Below are 19,076 nucleotides of genomic sequence, written 5' to 3'. Positions count from 1 at the left end.
TCTTTAATTCTGATATATTGCCAAGTGTTTCATTAATTTTACTTCAGTGAAGCAAAAGCAAATCAGACCTGGAAACAACAGTGCATCCTGCTCTTGGTGCGGTGAGGCAGAAAAGTTCCTCGACAAGCTTTAATCAAGCTAACTGTGGTACCAGGAGCAGATTAATTTTCTCTGGCCTCTCCATTTGCAGGGCAGGCCAGAGGAAGTGCTAGCGAATGTGACCAAATTTTCCAGTTTTTCCCTTTGTACAACGGGAATACATCAGCTATGGCAGAGCCGCCTACAGCGGTGAGGCTCTAGTGAGAGCTCCAGGTGGGAAGACAGGAAAAGATTCTTTCTCTTATGACCAAAAGCTCTTCTCAGCACACAAGCAGCTACCTGAACTGCACACCAGAGATAACTTTAACTCTGATGAAACAAATGCTACTATTATAGCAACATCTCCAGGGAAGTCCTATTGCTCAGGATGTTTAAATCTAGGCCAGACAGAACAGTGGCAGCAGCACAACAGAAAATGGATGGCAGAGGCACTCCCTTAGCCTCCAGCTTCTGCAGGATTTCACTGTTGTTAATCGGGAAGTTGAGAGACCCAGGGCTGTGCAAACTGGATGTGAGGCTTTTTAACCATCGCTTGTCAAGCTGCTGCTCCACTGCCATCTCCTTCTTTTTGCTGATAAACTTCACCTAGCTTCAAAACAGCCAGTCATGCTTTCAGCCCTGCTGATGCACCTACTCCACCCAAGAAAAGGTTCCAGGAATCATCACTTCTCTTTTGGAATAAAAAATCTCTCTCCTCATCAGGTCTGTTGCAGGAAAATGAGAGGAAATCACGGTTTTAATTTTAAAATAAGAAAATGTGTAGGTTAAATATCTGGGGGAGAAAAACAGCCAGAGCTGAATTAACAGGGCTTTGTACTGTATAATCACGCACACCCCACTACTTTACACAATTATGTTGGTTCTTTGAATGAATGGGTTCAAAAGCTTTCTTTTAAAACAGAACACATCCACTTAAAGGCTGTACTAGCAGACTCCAACCATCTTTAAGGCTACGTTCACAAAGATACCAATTGAAAAAGCAGAGAAAAACCGTGTGTTTTTTTCCAGTGTGTTTAACCTGGGAAGCTTGACAGCGCTTTCCATGCAGTTGAATAGAAGAGATCTTTTTTAACGTTTAAACATGTGAATAATCTCCCTGAGCCTCCCAGCAAAGTAACCTACTCAAGCTCTTGCAGGACCAGAGCCTTGCTTTCTCCTTGTTGCATTTCCAAACAGAAGCTAAACTGCTTTTCCAAGATCATGGGAACCCAAAGACATACATGGTCCTGGCTTGGTCACCTTGATGGTCTGTCACAGCAGTTGCCCTGATAGTGCCTTCCCACCTGTAACACTTGTTATGCTATATTATTATCCATGCTAAACAGCCGGGTGTTTTCAGACAGCAAAGACCACGTCTTTCAGCTTCGTAGCCCACCCGCTGTACCTTGTGCGTGCCCCCCGCCCCACCTCACACGCCCAGCCCCTCGGCCTGCTCCAGCAGCCACAGGGTCTCCTGGGTTCCTTTTTTTTTTTACATGCTTTGCGTGAAACAAAGTCTTTTCTGCTCCATCCAAGCGCCCTGTAACCAAACGTCTGTTTTACCACCCAGCCACAGCCCCTGAGCTGCCACCTGCCCAGCCGGCCCCGCGGTGCCCAGGGCACAGGCACCCTGCGGTAACCTGCGCGCCTCCAGCCCTCGCGAGGGACACCGGAGGCCACCTCCTCAAAGGCGCACCGGGAAGGTTTTTGAAATGCCCACGGTCCTTCTGCTTTCCCTCACGGACCGACCGGCACGGCTGCCCCCAGCCGGCCACCCCACGCGTGGGGACATGGCGGCAGCGTGGCCAGCCCGGCTGCGCGGCAGTTTGGCAGATAGAAGCGCTCGCTCTGCGCTCGCTGCTGCCCTCCCCGCACGGCGCCATGCACGGCGCGGGGCCGCCGGCAGGTACCCCCGCCACCTGGCCCTGCCCGCGGGCTGCCAGCCCACCGACTGGTGTGTCCCCCGGGGGACATCCCTGCCCGCGGGCTGCCACCCCACCGACTCGTGTGTCCCCCGGGGGACAACCCTGCCCGCGAGCTGTCACCCCCACCGACCGGTGTGCCCCCCGGGGACCACCCCGCGCCCCAGCGGGATAGCGGCGGTGCGCCGAGGCTGCCCTCACGGCCGGCCGCGGGGCGGGCCGAGGGGCGCCGGCCGGGCCCCCCGCTGCTGCCAAGCGGGGCCGAGGGGCGCCGAGGCGCGCCGAGGCGCGGGGTCTCAGGCCCTCCGCCGCCGCGCTCCCGCCCCGCACCCCCGGACCGCCCGCGCCGCTCCGCCGCCCGAGGGGGTGACGGGGGTGCCCGGGCAGGCGCCGCCGGGCGAACGGCGGCGAGGGGCGGCCTGAGGCGGGGGTGCCCCGCCCCGCGGCGGGAGCCGGGCTGGTCCCGCCCCGCCGGCTCCGCCGCCCCCGCGCCACGTGCCGCCGCGGGGCCCGCGCCGCGCTCGCCGCCGCTGAGCGTGTGAGGGGCGCGCGGGCGGCCCGTGCGGCGGAGCGAGCGTCGGCAGCGCGGCCGCGGGGCGAGCGGGTCCATGGAGCACAACCACCTCCACCTCCACAACGGCTCCCTGCTGGCGCACCACCGCTATGGCTGCGGCTTGGGATACGCACCTGTCGTCTACTACAGCCTGCTGCTCTGCCTGGGGCTGCCGGGTGAGTCCGCCGGGGACGGGGCGCCCGGCCCGGGGCGGGCGGGGCGGCGGGGCTGCGCGCAGCGCCCGCCCGAGCGTCCCCTGCCCGGCGGGGTGCGCGCCCCGCGGCGGCGGGGGCACCGGGGACGCGGCCCTGGGGGGATCCGCTGGGGCGGCCGTCCCGCACGCCGCTGCCCTCCCGCCGGGGCTCGTCCCCGCAGCGCGGCGGCCGCTCTGACTTTGAACTTGACATAGGGAGGCGCAGCCTGACGCGAAGTTTCTGCCATTGTCGGTTCGGCCGTTTGAAGACGAAGCGGTGCCGAGGGCAGCCGGCGCCGTCCCCATCCATCGCGGGCCGGCAGTAAGCGGCAGCGTGGCTGCCGGGTGTCGGCTGGCTCCCCGGGGCAGGGCTGGCCCTTCGGAGCAGGGAGCCCGGCCGGGGGCGGGGGGAGCGCCCTGCCAGGAGGGGGCCGAGGGGGCTGCCCTGCCCCGGGGCCCGGCCCTGCGGCTGGGGGAGCGGGACAGCGGGTGGCCGGGGCCAGCACCCGGTGAGGGCAGTGGCCATGCTGATACCGAGATCCCCGAGCGCCGGTACGGGGCTGGGAAAGAAGTCCCAGCTCACAGCCACCATCCTTCACACTTGTATGACCCTCAGCGAAATTTCCTACTTAAAAAGGGGACAAAGACAGTACAGAGATGCTACGGTTGAGAAAAGCGAGAGAGACCCCAAATGGGGGAGGATAAGATGTTTCGGGCTTGGGTGCGAGCACCTGTGAGGCAGCGCTGCCAGCACGCAGGTATCCCCAGCTCAAAGCATGGTACAAGCATCGCATCAGCCTTACGGAGACGAGGACCCAGCCGGTCTGTCCTCCCGGTGGGTGCTGCCTGAGGCTGGCAGCCGCGGCACGCAGGACCACAGGGAGCTGTTCATGCAGTGTCACTTCTGCAGTTGCAGGCTGGGCTTCAGCAGGCAGAGCTGCCACCCTGGCACAGCCTGGGTGGGCAGACATCGCGGCTGGCTCCCTCGGTCGACACCTCCATCCTCGGAGTAGCTTGCAGCGATACCAAGGACAAGGGAATGAGTCGGGAAAAAGTCAGAGCAATTGGATGCACCAAGGTTAATGGGTATTTCGAGGGTGCAACACAAGAGTTTGATTGTGTCGGTGTATAGCGACGCATTTAAAGTGCCACATAAAATGGCAAGCAGCAATGATAGTTAAGTCTACGATTTCTAAATGTTTCATTTCCCTTAATTATTTCTTCAAGCAATTAATGCATAGAAAATTTTTTAATCGGACACGAAGAGAAGCCTGTCTCTCAACAGCACACATACAATTACCATTCTGCATATGAATTGATGATATTCTTTGTATTCAGGAGGTTTTGAGTTTGTTTTTTTTTTTCTTTTCTCCCTGGCTTATAATTATAATTTGAAGACTGGCTAATAGTTCAGAGAACTGGAAAGTTAAGTCCTGTATTTACTCACAGAGGATGCGGGGCATAGACAAGTGTCTCTGCTCCACAGCATCGAGAAGTCTCAGCCCTGACCTGAGGAGACCCAGCCAGCAGGGATGAGGAGGTAGTTTCCTCTTCATTAATCCCTTAGGGGCTGCTTATATCTTCACAGTAATGACAAGTTCTGATTTCAACATCTGTCCCCTAGGACTGACCAAGACCCTCTCAAGGTTATCAGGTGAAGGAGTTGTGAAGCAGTCTGTGGTTAAGCTTGCCTTTGCGTGTCTCTGAAATGGGAAAGTCTTGTGTGCACAGGCAAGAAAAATCACTTAGTGTTCTACACATACTTGCACCAGCTCCCTAAGGATACTGCATTGTAATTACAGACCTAACACCGTCATTCTAAGAACATGGATAACATCAGTGCGTGATCCAAATTAGCAATAGTGACATGCATTTCTTGAGGGATGAGACATCAGTTGATTAGAGCAGCGGCATCAGTGAGAGCACTTAACAGAACTAGCCAAAGCATTTGTGGTGTGCATTGTTGCTGAGTTCAGTAGACTTCCCTCAGGTAGGAATGTGTCAGCTTGTTCAGTGCATGTTATCGGAGGATAACGTTGGCACCAACACCTTAAAAGACTCTGCATGTCCAGTATGTATGCTGAATAAATGCACAGTATGCTGAGTGCATGAGAAATTTATGCTTCTCCCCCTGAGACTGCACAGAGATGAGAACAAGCTGGATATGTTTAGGTGAAGACTGAATGGCCAGGCTTCAATGGGGGTGTGATATGGGGTGACAGCAGTGCTAAAAAGAGCTTTTCATGTTTTAATTTGAAGCTGCTCTCCAGTTTTCTAACATTAGAAAATTGTAAAGGTAGCACACTTACTACCTGTTAAAGCCCTGAAGTCTGTGGGACCTGAGTGGGTAATTAGCTTTGCATGGTGCCAGTAATTTAAGAGAAACACTGTCTATTCTGTCCTCAGATGCAGCAGCAGTGCAGTGTTTTGCTGAGACTGAAACAGTTAACTCCTTACCACAAATCTTGGAGAAAGTGTGATGAGAGGAGAAACAAGTTAACTGTTTCTGCCTTTCCTGCTGTAGTGTCTGAAGGAAATTTCACTAACTCAACAACTCCACTTTGAGGCCAAGCGATGCCAGGCCTGATTGTGCCTGCAGAGAAAGCATCCTTTCCCCTCCCTTGTATAACCCAGGCACCTCAGCAATCCTGTTCTCAGCCGTGGCTCTTTCTCCCTCCCTGTCCAGCCAGGCACCAGAAAGTCTGAAAAAGGCAGATGAGAGACAGCGAAGTGAACTGCCTTCACCCCTGCTCTGGCAGCCGTGCAGAGAGGCAAGTGCCAGGCTGTGCCCTGCAAAGAAGGGCAACCACAGAGGCACCGCTGCACACCAGCCCTGCTGCAGCAGCTACCATGTGCCCGGGTGGCCACAACTCTGCCAGAGGTGATGTGCCTTTCATCAGCTGGGACAGGAGGTTTCCTCCTTTCCCTCTAAGCAGAGGCTGGCAACACAGAGACGTTTTTTGAAATTTGTTTTGAGTGCAGATGTGCAAAGGTGTCCCGTGAGCGTGCAGTCCTGTTACCAGGAGTGTGAGTGCCCCAGGAGCAGGCTGCGTGGGACAGGGAGAAGCTGCCAGTGCAAGGGTGGGGAGCAGAGTGAGGCAGCAGTACTGGAAGTAGGGTCAAGCTCCCATTTAGGGAAGGGGTTTTATAATTTTTGGAGCCGTTCTGCAGCCCCTGCTCTGCCATCCCTGTACTCCCCTTGTCCATCAGTCAGGGAGGACCTCTGACGCACCTCCAGTTAGCTAGCTAATGGAAGCATTTCTTGCTTTAGCGAGAGAAAAGGCCAGAGAGAAGGTGTTGTCAGGTGTGGGGGAGGGGAGAAATTGCTTTGATTTGATCCGGGAGGGGGCAAAGAGCAACAGGTACCAACTCTCAGCCCATCCCTTTGCCAGTGAGAGCTGCACAGGGCAGCTACACCAAAGAGCTCCTGCTATGGTGGTGCCGGCAGACATGCCAGGAAGGTCAGGCAGAGAAGCAGCGGTGCTCACTGCAGACACCTGGCTCTGACCCCAATTCCTGCTTCATTAGAAGGTGCAGCAGCAACTGAGTTGCCTTGCATGCAGTCACCTTCCCTGTCGGGAGTATAGCGTGTTGTGGCTGAAAGGACAAAGTGGCAGCATTTCCTAGACCAGGGCCTGGCCCGATACATGCTTCCAGGGATTTCCTCCTCCTGACAGTGCAGAGAGGCACAGTAGAATCTGCCTTTCTTACTGCGTGATCGCTGCTTCCACTTTGCTCCCCAGTCAGTCACCTGCCTAGGGAGTGACTCTGCCGCAGGGGTCATCGCATCCCAGTGACACAAAGTATAGGCCCGTACCCAGTACCTTTACAGCATCTCTGGGAGGTAGCAGACTCACACCAATGCCCCAGGGAAGTGCCACTCCAAGCTTTGAGAGCCTGTTCCACAATGTTTCTTGTATTTGTGCTTAAGGCTTCTGCTTAAAACTGACCACACTGATCTAAATGTAGATTCAGGACTTTGCAAGCTTGGGAAGGCAACCTGGACACCCTTGGGTGCTGTCAGCTGGAGGGTGAGAACAGGTAGTTTTCATGTCAGACCTGGTGCTGAACAAGGTATCATGGAGATGGAATAACCCAGGTCATTTAAAGGGCAGCTCTGCAGAGTTCACACTCAGCGGGCTCCGTGCAGAGGGAGAGAAGCTGTAGTCCTGACCTAAAGGAACGTGTAAGCTCAGCAAGGGTGCCTAACCTTTTCAACACACTGTGAAGAGAGGGCTAGGCTACACGTTACAGACCCTCGACTACCAGGTGACAGACCAGCTGTCCTCACACAGCAGGCCAGATACTTCCTAGGGTGTTCAGCTGACACACAGGTGTGTAACATTTGCACTGTGCCTGTGCAAACTGCAGAACAGTCACAGGTAAACTGAAACGATAGAGCAGTGGTCCTTCTGGAGCCTTCTCCTGGTATGCAGCTTGGAATAAGGCGGCTATTCGGGAGGCGTACAAGCCAGGGTCATTATCCCGGCAAGGCAGGTACTGCCGGTGGGCTGCGGGCTGAGCATCCCTGATCTAAGGGACATCCATGCAACAGCCCAGCTGTGCTCCCTCTGCTCCCCAGCAGTGCAGGGGGCACGAGACCTGAAGAGCATTGCTATCTCTATATGCTTACAGCTGCATCCGGGAAGGGGGACAGGTAGCAATGTTTGTTGATGACTCACATGGCATGTAATACCTAGTAAATACCAAAGCAGGCAGAAGGTAGGTGTACATACAGCACGCAGCAGTACAGAAGTGTGTCTGACCTGTTCTGGGTTCCTGCCATCTACTGCCTAGTATATTCTTCTGCAATCACAGTACAGACTTCTGATTAAAGAGAGCATTTCCAACACCTGAATAAATAGCCTTTCTCATAACAGCACACCTGAACAATAGCAGTGCTAAAGGGAGATCTGAAAATACTAGTGGGAGAATTGTTACATGCAGTTATGACCTTGAAAAAACAGCAGTCTTCAGCTGTCAGCTCATTAGATAGAGTTCACACAATGAATAAGAACTGAACACTCCTGAGGCCTGATTCAACCCCCCTTTTATTCAAAGACCATACTTTCCCTGACTTAAAATCTGAATTGGACACAAAGCCAGTACATTGCATCCTGCTTAAAGGAGGACAAATAAATTGGCAGAACTTTAGCTCAGCTGTTGGAGCAACCGAAGGGCACTGCAGCACATTACAGTAGCACTGCTAGACAGAGGGGAACAAAACTGCTGCTAACATGTTTAAAATGAGTCACTTCCTATTGTAAAATGGATGCTTTTTCTTTAAGGAAAGAAGAATCATTATGAAAAATAATAGATTCATTACAGTGTTCCTGCACAGAACTGGTGACAGCGAGGCATGCAGATGGGAGCCATTTAGTTTGGTCAGTGTGTCTGGAGACTGTGGCCGCTAAAGCCTTGCAGCCTGAAAGGCAGCATGTGGCTGAATCCGTCCTAACGCAGAAGAGGACTTGATTGTGCATCTTTGAATGCCACTACAGAGTACAACTGCTAACTTTGGTTTTCTTCTACTACATCAGCAGAGAACAACACTGTCAAGGCTGTAATGATAACGAGGTGCAATATTTGGAAGGCTCAGTAGACTATGAAGTGCACAACCTTGCATGGCAGGCTGCTAAAATGGATTGGGAAGGAAAAACTCCAAAGGAGATTTTTCCTTGAAATGATGACACAAAAGAAAGAGCACAGTCAGTTTTCACGGTAGGTGGGTAATGCAGAGCCCCCAGTTGTTAAGTCAAGCCATTCAGAAGCACTAGGCAGTCTAATATCCTGCTGTTCTTCATCCACCCCCTTACTTAGTTCTCTCCTCCTCCTCCTCTTTCTGCTCCCCTCTGTAAAATGGGGGTGAATCAGCAGAAACAAGCCAGCAGGAGAAGGCCTTCAACAGCATACGTCAAAACAATTTGCTGTAGGCAAACAAACAATGTGAGGAGATGTCCTGAAGTGGTGCTGGTGCACACTCTGCTTTCACATGCTAAATGCAGAGCAATCCCTGGCCACAAAAGCTTTCACCTTCTGTTTCAGATGGTCTCTTTGAGCCTTTAATCTCTTTTCCCATTAACTTTGAGACACCAGAAAAGGAAACAAAGCCAAAATTAACCCCTTGAGCACAGGAGACCCTTGCACACAATTCTGTTTTCGTTCTGCAGAATAAAGATACATATGTAAGGATCCTGAACCCCAGTGTCTGGAGTGCTATTGGTGCTGTTCTGGGGGTAACCTGATGGGAGGTAGTGTCGGGTTGCCCTCCAGGACACCAGTATGGTTGTGCAGAGGGAATGAAATAGAGGCAACCAAGTAGGACCAGAATTATCGGTACAGAAGATGGCCAAAAAGAGTCATATCCCTTTATCTATGGGAGAGAAGAGAAGCCTGCCTACTGAAACACTGAACACATCCTTTTCACTGAAATTGTTCTCTTCTACCACCCGAAACAGAGAGCCCCTGGAACGTACAGTCATTCAACTTCCCTGTCTTTTCAATCATATGGTGCATTGACTGTGCAGATAGGTGCACTAGAGGTTGCTTCTGGTTTCAAGACAAATTGCCTGTCAGTCAGTTACATCAGACTAGGATATTTCACAAACATTTGTTCATTCCAGGTGCATTTTCTTCAACGTCCAGACTAGCACACCAAGGAGTGATGTATCTAGTGTGGATGTGGTATATTCTCCGTGGGGGAAATAAAGCCAAACTGCAATGGTTTTACATAGTCTGTAATTTCCTGCATATTGTGTAAAATTGGCATAGTCTCTGAGAAACCTTGGCCATGGGGTTTGCAAGCATGAGCTCCTAGTGCATTAGCTAATGCTTTAGGAAGACATAAAGACTTTGTTTTTTTAGCAAAACCACAATCAAAGGTAAAATCCTCTTAATTATTCATGTTCAGTAAAGAATTTGTGCCAGCACCCTTATGAAATCATGTCTCCCTCCATCCTAGTCATCCCATCAAATACCTTTGGCACCTGCCTCAGTGCTTTGGCGTTCAGTATCAAAAGGGTAGAATGTTTTTGTCATCCTCAAGCTCAACTTACTCAGCTTGAGACCTCTTAAGCTTTGCTGACAGTCCACATTTAGAAGCCACAGACACCTGCCAAACGAGACACCCGAGTTGCCTTGAAAATCTCCGTCCCGATACATTGCCCGAATAACCAAATTCCTTTCATGATTCCTGCATTATTTTGCAGATTGCTTTTTCTCCTCCCAGCACCTACTTCCATTAGAAAGCTTTACTGCTCTGGTAGCAAGATGTGAGGTTAATGATTTTGAGGTGTGAGTTTTAGACATTTTTATCCTTGTGTAGGTGCCTCTAAGACAGGCTTCAGGGGGAGAATGTCCGAGAGTCATTAGAGGCTTTCTGCACTGTAGGTCCAGCTCAGGAGAGGTGGACAAGGAGGATGAAGATGCCAAGAGGAGAACCAGATCCCTGTTGCATTTACACACGTGTCACCAGTGAGCACCTACTGGACCTCTCCACACCTTAGCCTGGCATTCCTTCTAGCCCATTCTCATGTTGCAGAAATAAATAGCCCTGTTTTATAAAGACCAGGGAAAAAAGCCTACTCAACCGTCTAGGAAAGCCAAAAGTAACACAATGTAATTGCACCTGTCTGCCAGAGAAGTTACTGCACTTAAGCCTGAGCGGTTGGCAAGGCTTGAAGTGAATACTGGCCGATGGCATCTCCACGCCATGACCACATCTGTGCCCTCCAACAGTGAGGAAGTGCTTTTGGCCTGATTAAAACCCTCCTCTGGCCTCCATGACCCACTCACGGCTGGTGCCAGCCGCAGAGCAGAGTACCCCATTCACCGTGTCCTTCCTCAGCTAATAAATACTGTCAGTGGGAAAAGCAGCCCCAGAGGCCAGATTTCATCAGCAGAATCTGGCCTCTGACACTAACTCTTTAATTCACTTGTCACTTCTAAGTGCAAGGCCTTGCCACGTTTTCTCTGGCAATCACTAACCCAGTCTCCTGCATATGGGGGCGGGGGGGGAAGTCTGAGTTGTCCTGGGCAGGAGCTTCATCATCCTCTGCCTCCAGGTTCACTTTCCCCCTCAGAGCTGGGTCTGCTCTGCAGAGCCTGTCCCTGCACATGGGATTTCTAAGCACAAGCCACACAAGAACCTTCCTATGAGGGATGAGATCTCTTCCAGTGGCAGTCCCGCATCCGTGCCTACCATAGCTTTTGTGATGCTCATTTTTTGACTTAGATCCCTCTCCATCCCCTGGGAGATAACGTGGGCACCAGCAGAAGGGGCTTTCTCTTCCTTTCAGAAGGACAGCTCTTCCCCCCGCCCTGAGGGTGGGTGGGTGCCATTTGCCAGTGCTCAGACAACTGAACAAAAAAATAAATTTATTTTAAAAATCAGTCCTCACAGGAACTCTCAGGGAAGGAATAACCTGTACTGCACTAATTATCTTCCATAAAGTATCTCTTTACACTTCACAACGAGTTAAGGAAGGATCACAGAACACAATAATAAGAAATAGGAACAAATTTAGTTGTGAGCAGGTGCCGTTCGCAGAAGTTGTCCCCATGTGCTGTAGGGTTGAGTTCAACCCATACCAGCAGTAAGAGGGAAACATGCAGCTACCCTGTCTTCTTTTAAGGGCAAAACAGCATCCAAGGGTCATCTTTAAAAGACCACATCACCAGCTGTAGCCAAAATCGGTAATAAACATGCATTTACTTTGCCACAGCGTATTTTTTTTAAATAATCCCTGTTACGTACCCTCCATCAGGAATCACCCATTGTCATCATCTTCTCCAGAGGGCCGCCACACGAAGCGAGGGCTGAATGCCATCCTCGTCTCTGTAGGTGAATGACTGCGTTAGTCACAGTGCTGGGATCTGGCTGCTGGACACGGCCCCTGTCTATGTTTTAATATTTCCTCCTAGCTTAGAGGAAATCACCTATTCCTGTCAAGGCAAAACATCGCCTTTTTTCACCATATCTTTTTGGCATATTTTACTTGTAGTCTCAGAGTTTCTAAATCTAAAGAGGAGGTGTTACTAACATATTTTCTAAAGCAATTTAACATTACCCGTTCATAAACCGCCTCTCTCTGTGCCAGTCAGGTGACTAATGCAAGGCCTGCAGAGTAGTTTCGTACATTGCGTGATAATTTGTGGGGATCCTAGCAACAACTGTATTTGGTAAAAGGTGTCCATTATACTCGGTGACCTAGTGTTTATCACGCTCAGTAAGCAACACTGGTGGCTACTTCGTTCAGGTAGTTTATGGTGCCGAACTACTGAAGCACACAGCAGGCCCTATTCCCAACACAGCAGCACTACCGCGTGTGTTGTAAAGACTGTTTGGCTGCACAGGCTGCTGCAGACATGCAAAATGCTCTCAATAAGAAAAACCACCAAAGCCCAGAAACATGCCTATTTCTTCTTCAGACAGATACAACTGCTCCTGCTTAAGCTCACATGCAGTGATAATAGCCAGTGGAATGAGGTCTGCGAATGCCCCGCGAAGGCTGTGGTTAGACAGGCGCGGTTTGAGCTGAGACTGCAATCCATGAAACAAGAAGCTAGGGGGGAAAAATGTGCCTTCAGGTCACAGGCACTGCTTTGAGGAGGCACTGAAGACTGCCTGGGCTCCGCAGGCAAGGCAGCACGGCTTTGGTACAGGGAGCAAACCCTAAGCCACTTGAGAACCAAGGTTACTCCTAAAGGCTGATCCCTCTGGGATACATAGGACCTCCAACGGCATGAAGTTCAGTGCTACAATTTGTACTCGGAAGCTGATAAAGTCAGAGGAGGTGTCAAATGAGAAATGTCAGTGTCCCGTGACAAAGCCCAGCTGAGTTAGAAGATTGCCGTATTTTGAGCAGCGTGGACTGATGGTGTTTGGGTGTCAGAGACCTTCAGATGCTGTGTCTTAAAGGCATCCTCGTAACTAAAAGGAAAGAAGGGAAACTACCATTTCTTACAATTGCTTTTCCTCATCTGCTAGTGGCATCTCAAGGCTTCAGCCAGCTAGTCCCTAATCAAGCCCTGGTTCTCAACCAGATATTTATAAATTCAGAATACTGCACTGCAGCAAGTGACGCTGGCATAAATTCCCATCTGTCATCCCCTAATCAACTCCCAGCAAAGTGATCGATCTATTTCAAATTCAGATGATCTTAATTACTTAGCTTCTAGAAAAAAAAGAAACACTGCGAGAAACGGGCAGCATAACATCCAAGACAATTTAGGGTCAATGACCTATCCAGCAGCTGTAGCTCCATGCACGTTACAGTACAGACAGGTATTTTTATATCTCCAGCATCATCTCTGCCATAGTCCTCACCACTGAATACAGTGTTAGGGCAAGAATTAGGGTAAACAAGGTTCAAATGTGGTTGCAAATGCTCTTCCATCACCTTTTACTTGCAATAGGTAATATTTCCCCCCTGGAGAGCTTGTAGGGCACTGAGTAGGCACCCAGGAGTCACCAGGACACTGGCACAAGAACACAACTGTTCACACGCTGTATGGGGGCAGTGTTCCCACACATTTCCCATTTTACTAAGCTGTAGAGAATGTTTGAGGACACACCAAGGACCACCTTAATACTGGCTAGGAAATGGGTGAAGGGCTGAGACTTATCCATAGCTCATCTTCATTTTCCCTCTACAACATGCAGCAGGAGAAATACTCCCAAACCCTGTGCTGAGATACTGGCATAACTGGCAACTTTCTGCTGCACCCCAGTATATCTCTGTTTTCACAAAGTAAATGATACTACTATATTTCGTATCATCCAGCCAGAAAAAGCCCTAATGGGATCCCAGGGAAAGCATTTCCAATACAAGATACTGTAACCCTTGCAGAAAAATTGGATAGAGCTTGCATGTACTTTGTCAGATCAATTTTCTAATCTGGCTCACCAAGCAAAGCTCGCTGGCATTAGACAAATAACTTGCATTTCAGTACATGCTGTTACTACCGTTGCCGGGAACCCTAAGAAAGGCATCAGGAGAAGGTACAGAGGAAAGGACTGACTCATAAATCTGCTCCTGTAGGAAAATGGGGTTAGAACCGAGCAGCAGGACCCCTGTGCCTGGATATGGCATGGCTTCAGCATCCTCACAGGAGCTCCTCTGACAGCCAGGCCAGAGTCACCAGCAGGGACCAGCGTCCTCAAGCATCCCCCACGCTGCACGCTAGCTCCAGCTACTGCCAGAGGAGTGAGTCAAATCTAGAAGATTTAAAGAGGAGGTGAACCCCATGGGTCACATCCAATACCTGTGAAGCCAAGCCACTCAGCCCGGCTGGCCAAAACCAATAGTGGCTGCAAGTCATGATAAACACTCCAGCTTGAGGATTTCTTTGACAGTGCATCACTCACTGTACCTCCAGGGCTCATCAGCAGGCACAGAGGCATTTCCTAAGCAAGTAAGTGAAAAATGACACAGCAGTCCTGACTGTATCACCTTGTGTCTCCCACATCTGTTCTGAGCAGAAATCAATGCAGTTGCATCCATGTTAACAGAGGATAGAATTGTGAAAATTCCCCTGAAGGTGATTTGAGACAATACTGTTGGAATTGGAAAGATCAAGCCTTTTTTATTATTATTTGTTTAGGGAAGGAGTCAGTTGGCTGTCATATTTGGTGTAGTTTGTTCCAAGATACAGAATTAAATATAGTAAGTTAATACCAAAATAGGTGACACTTATGAGGACTATTACTCAAGATCATTCACTCTGCTGCAGTTCATTTCCCTGGTGGCAGAAATCTGCTCCCAGACAGCAGGCTTTGAAGGCATTTATCAAGGAGGAAGTTTTCTCCAGTGCCAAGTAAAACAGTTAAAAAAAACAAAAAACAAGCATCTCCAGTCGTAGGACATATATCCTAGGTCATCATTACCTCAATGTCAGCAACTTCCTTTCTCTCTGATTTAAAGGAATCCTTACAATTATTGTTGATTTGTTTTGGGAAATCCATCAAAGCTGGCAGAAATGTTTGAAGCACTGAATGCACAGAAGAGGTGATTTATAGAACACTTATGAAAATGTCAAATACAAACATTTGGCAGTCTCTTGCACAGTAAACCAGATCTCTGATTTTTAAGTACTACTTCAGGTATTCTAGCCAAGTAATATAAACTTCTGATGGGAACAATCTCGCCTGTCTCGTTCCAGCCACACCGCTAGTAGGAATAATAGGATTTATATTTTTTTTTGCCTCTCCAATTCAAGACTACACAGTAAGTAATAGTAAACTTGAGCAAGTAGTTAAAGTTTGGCTACACTTTAGTGCTCCAGGAAAGCTCTCAAGGACTGCAAGGGCTGTTTGTGTCCACAGTGGGGAGTTCTGCCTGGCCAGGGGCTGTGGGACTGAGCCCTTCCTATAGCATCCCTTATAGCACCGGTTCAGACAGCCGCTAAAACATATGTTTAAGTTGAATCACAGCTCTACAAGACCGAAGCAAACCAGGCAGCGAAACAGCAGAGACAGGACACTTCAGCACTTTGCCACAATATTATTTAAGTGTCATACTATGCATCTAGGTGTGGTTTAGGTGGTGGGAATGTATTGTGGCCGGAGCGTTAGAAGCAGATGCTTCTTCAAGAAACTCGGGGATGTTTACACTTGGGCTGAATCAGAACATCCATCATGTCTGATGTGACCAGCAGGATTTCCTTAGAGGCTTAGAAGTATCACTTCAGAGGAAAATGCCTTCCAGTTGAAGGATTTCTAAAAAAAGTAGCTCTGGATAAGCAAGCAGGTCTTTGTGGAGCAAACGGGTTCAGTGGTGGGAAGGGAGATGCTTCCCCAGACTCCACCTGTAGGACAGTGGGTCAGACAAGTGAATTTATAGGATTTGAGTTATAGGAGACTCATCCTGGGCAGAGCTGAAAACTTTGAGTGCCACAAAGCACCTCCAGCTCTCGGGAGGAGCTGAGGTTGTGTGTTTCCCTGGAAGATCTCTCGATTGGGATCCCACTCAGGCAAGAGAGCATTACCTAATCCAGATGGCTTTGACTTCAGCTCTTTTTAGATGGAGTTCAAAACTAAAACAGGCAGGCACCATGAGTTGAGATGAGGAATAAAATGTCTCTGGAGAGCCCACCCTACCCTTCTCATTTGTCACTTTTTTAAAACAAGTGAGAAAAGCAAAGGGGGTAGTAAGAGACAGCATGCATGTGTGTGTGGTACACACTAATTTTTTCTCCTCCTGCTGCCTCCTTCTACCCCTGCCTCCTTGTGCATGGGCAAGGGTCCCAGCACCCCTGGCTCAGGGTGATGATGCTGTGCGCCAGAGAGCAGCAACAGAGCCAGTGCCATGAACTCACCACTACATCAGCTCTGGAAGGATGGCAAAGGGCTGCTGGACACCACCTAACCCTGGCTCTGGAGTAAAGGTCCTGACTTTCCCTCTGTCCCTCGTCCTGGTCTGCCAGGACACTGAGTGCCAGCGTTCACACAGGTGGGAGCAGGGCTACATGCTCCTGTCATTGCAGTGGCTTTGCTGAGAGACCCGGCCATAGCGTCTTCCTTTTGCTTTCCCGAACTTCAATAAAGGTGGTCACACTGCCAGATGCTCAAACAGAGCTACTGCAAGTGCTCAAAAAAGTTAGTGTTCCATCTTAATAGCCTAACTCTGCGTTTCTGTCTCCACAGCAAATATCTTGACAGTCATCATCCTTTCCCAGCTCGTGGCTCGCAGGCAGAAGTCCTCCTATAACTACCTTCTAGCTCTAGCTGCTGCTGACATCCTGGTTCTCTTCTTCATCGTCTTTGTTGATTTCCTCATGGAAGACTTCATCTTGAACAAACAGATGCCTCAGGTACTGGACAAAGTCATTGAGGTCTTGGAATTTTCTTCCATCCACACCTCAATTTGGATTACGGTTCCACTAACGATCGATAGATATATAGCTGTGTGCCATCCGCTAAAGTATCACACAGTCTCCTACCCTGCTCGTACTCGAAAAGTCATCGTAAGTGTTTATATCACCTGCTTCTTGACCAGCATCCCATACTACTGGTGGCCCAACATCTGGATCGAAGACTACATAAGCACATCAATGCATCATGTGCTCATCTGGATCCACTGCTTTACTGTTTACTTGGTGCCATGCTCCATCTTCTTCATCCTGAATTCCATCATCGTCTACAAGCTGCGGCGAAAGAGCAATTTCCGACTGCGAGGGTACTCCACAGGGAAAACAACAGCCATTTTGTTTACTATAACTTCTATTTTTGCCATACTTTGGGCACCAAGAATAATCATGATATTGTATCACCTCTATGTATCGCCTATAAACAACAGCTGGGTGGTACATATTGTGTCGGACATCGCCAATATGCTAGCACTGCTGAACACTGCAATTAATTTCTTCCTCTACTGTTTTATTAGCAAAAGATTTCGCACAATGGCAGCTGCCACACTGAAAGCCTTCTTTAAGTGTCAGAAGCAACCTGTGCAATTCTATACAAATCATAACTTTTCCATAACAAGCAGCCCTTGGATTTCCCCAGCCAACTCTCACTGCATCAAAATGCTTGTTTACCAATATGATAAGAACGGAAAGCCTATAAAAATATCACCATGAAAAGGGCAATAGGTGGAGTTTCTGGGTGCAAGTTCTTTTCAAGTGGTTACATCTCCAGGATGTAATTTGCTGAGGTAGCTGTTTTGAAGAGTGGTCATTTGATTTCATTTCCCTGGGAGACCACAGGCAGATCAGACTGTTGGGAGGGAACAGGAGCACTTGATTTTACACGGCATTTTGAATATGCTTCAGAGTTCAAGTCTTAGCGTTCAGTCACGCTCAAGCGTTTTGCATCCCAGCACCAGTGCAGTCCAGCGTCATCGGACGGGGGAAGCCACAACAGCGTTTAATTACAACCTTTTAAAACACAACAACAAAACCTTACTTGACCATGCAGCTTGCCATCAACAGAGCGAACAGATGCTTTCATGTACTGCGGAAGGTGCCGTTTCTGGTGCGTGCACTTGCCAAAAATGACGTGTTGTTTCTGACATGAGATACCACCACATGTGGTCTCGCTGTCAAGACATCCTTGCAGGAGGCAGCCTGTGAGACAAATGGTGACAAGCCCTTTTTGGCTCATCTGAACAAGGCCGGGGGACCGATCTAGTACCTGTTGCAGCCTTGGCGTGGAAAGCAGTCCTGCAAGCTGCCAATATTCATACGTTTTAAGTTGTTATTTAAGAACATGACCGAGACAGGGGAGCTCGAGGGAGGGAGGGAGGTTTCTAGAGCCAAGAACAAAAGCAGCATCTTTTCCCAGCTATTTCAGTTATGGCATCTAAAGACTTTCAAGTGTGAGGCCAAGTCCTGCCTGATGCAGAGCTCCTATGGTAGCTGCTCCTGTGAGGTTTGGAGTGATCACAGCCTTCAGGTTCCATCTTAAGCAACAAAGATTCTCAGTTATCCCCCATATTCTGGCCCTTGGGGATTAACATATAAAAACCTCAACCTAAGAGTTTCTCCTGGCAGATTATACCATCCTATTGCAGATTTGCCATTTAATTGCTAAAAAAACCCCATACTTGTGAAAGAAATCCATTAAATACCCAAAGCAGTAAAAACATAGATCAGCTTGGACTAAGGCTTTTAAATATTTACCTTATTTAAAGTAGCTTAACTTCTCTTCCTTCACACTCAAAAACCAGCATCCCAGCAATGCTGAGTGTAGAAAGTGAGGAGAGATTTACAGGAAGGCTGAAACCGTATTTCTTTTAATTTCTCTCCTTTTCATGTCTTGGCACGCGGTCTCTCAGAGCCATGCACCACAACCTTCTTACATCTACATCGGGCACTTACTGCAGCCTTACCGAAGCGAGCGCAGACTGCCTCGCACGGTGGACACAAGCACAACGTGGCCAGCAAATTCAGCCTCCCAGTAACGGCAGAGCACTAGTACTGCCTTTGTGCCTGTGCCCTGCAGGGAGCCCGTGGTGCATCGGGAACTAACACATCAGAGGTTCCCTGAGAAGGGATCCAGGCAGTCCCCCTTTGGTGGGATCAGGATGCTGAAGGCATCTCTCAGAAACCCATGGATGGCTCAGCTTTGGTGCGTTTCCCCTAAGAAATGCCAAATCTGCCAAAGCCCCACTGAGGACAACAGCCTGGTTCCCTTCTGCCACACAGGTTGCATTTACACACCAACTCGTACCGGTGTCCCACAACAGCAAAGCGCATGGCAAGCCCGAGCGTGCCTTCCCCAGGGGGGAGCAGCAGCAGGAGGCACAAGCTGTGAGGAGCGGGGCCCCCGGCAAAGCCAGCTCAGGCATGGAGGGGATTTCTCGGGAGAGAGCCAGGCTGCTCAGCTGGT

At 49.7% G+C, this 19,076-nt stretch overlaps 1 protein-coding gene across 1 annotated transcript; it reads left to right on the top strand.

Moving 5' to 3' along the window:
- The first annotated feature begins 2,608 nt into the window (after window positions 1-2,608).
- Window positions 2,609-17,900, top strand: GPR139 (G protein-coupled receptor 139). Its single transcript, XM_055806990.1, has 2 exons — window positions 2,609-2,729; window positions 16,392-17,900. The coding sequence occupies exons 1-2, from the start codon at window positions 2,609-2,611 to the stop codon at window positions 17,324-17,326; spliced, it is 1,056 nt and encodes a 351-aa protein (XP_055662965.1). The 3' UTR covers window positions 17,327-17,900.
- The last annotated feature ends 1,176 nt before the right edge of the window (window positions 17,901-19,076 follow it).

The sequence above is a fragment of the Falco peregrinus genome, chromosome 5 (assembly GCF_023634155.1).
Source record: "Falco peregrinus isolate bFalPer1 chromosome 5, bFalPer1.pri, whole genome shotgun sequence".
NCBI lineage: Eukaryota > Metazoa > Chordata > Aves > Falconiformes > Falconidae > Falco > Falco peregrinus.
The sequence above is the reverse complement of the archived record's forward strand: the minus strand, read 5'-3'. Positions and strand labels throughout refer to the sequence as shown.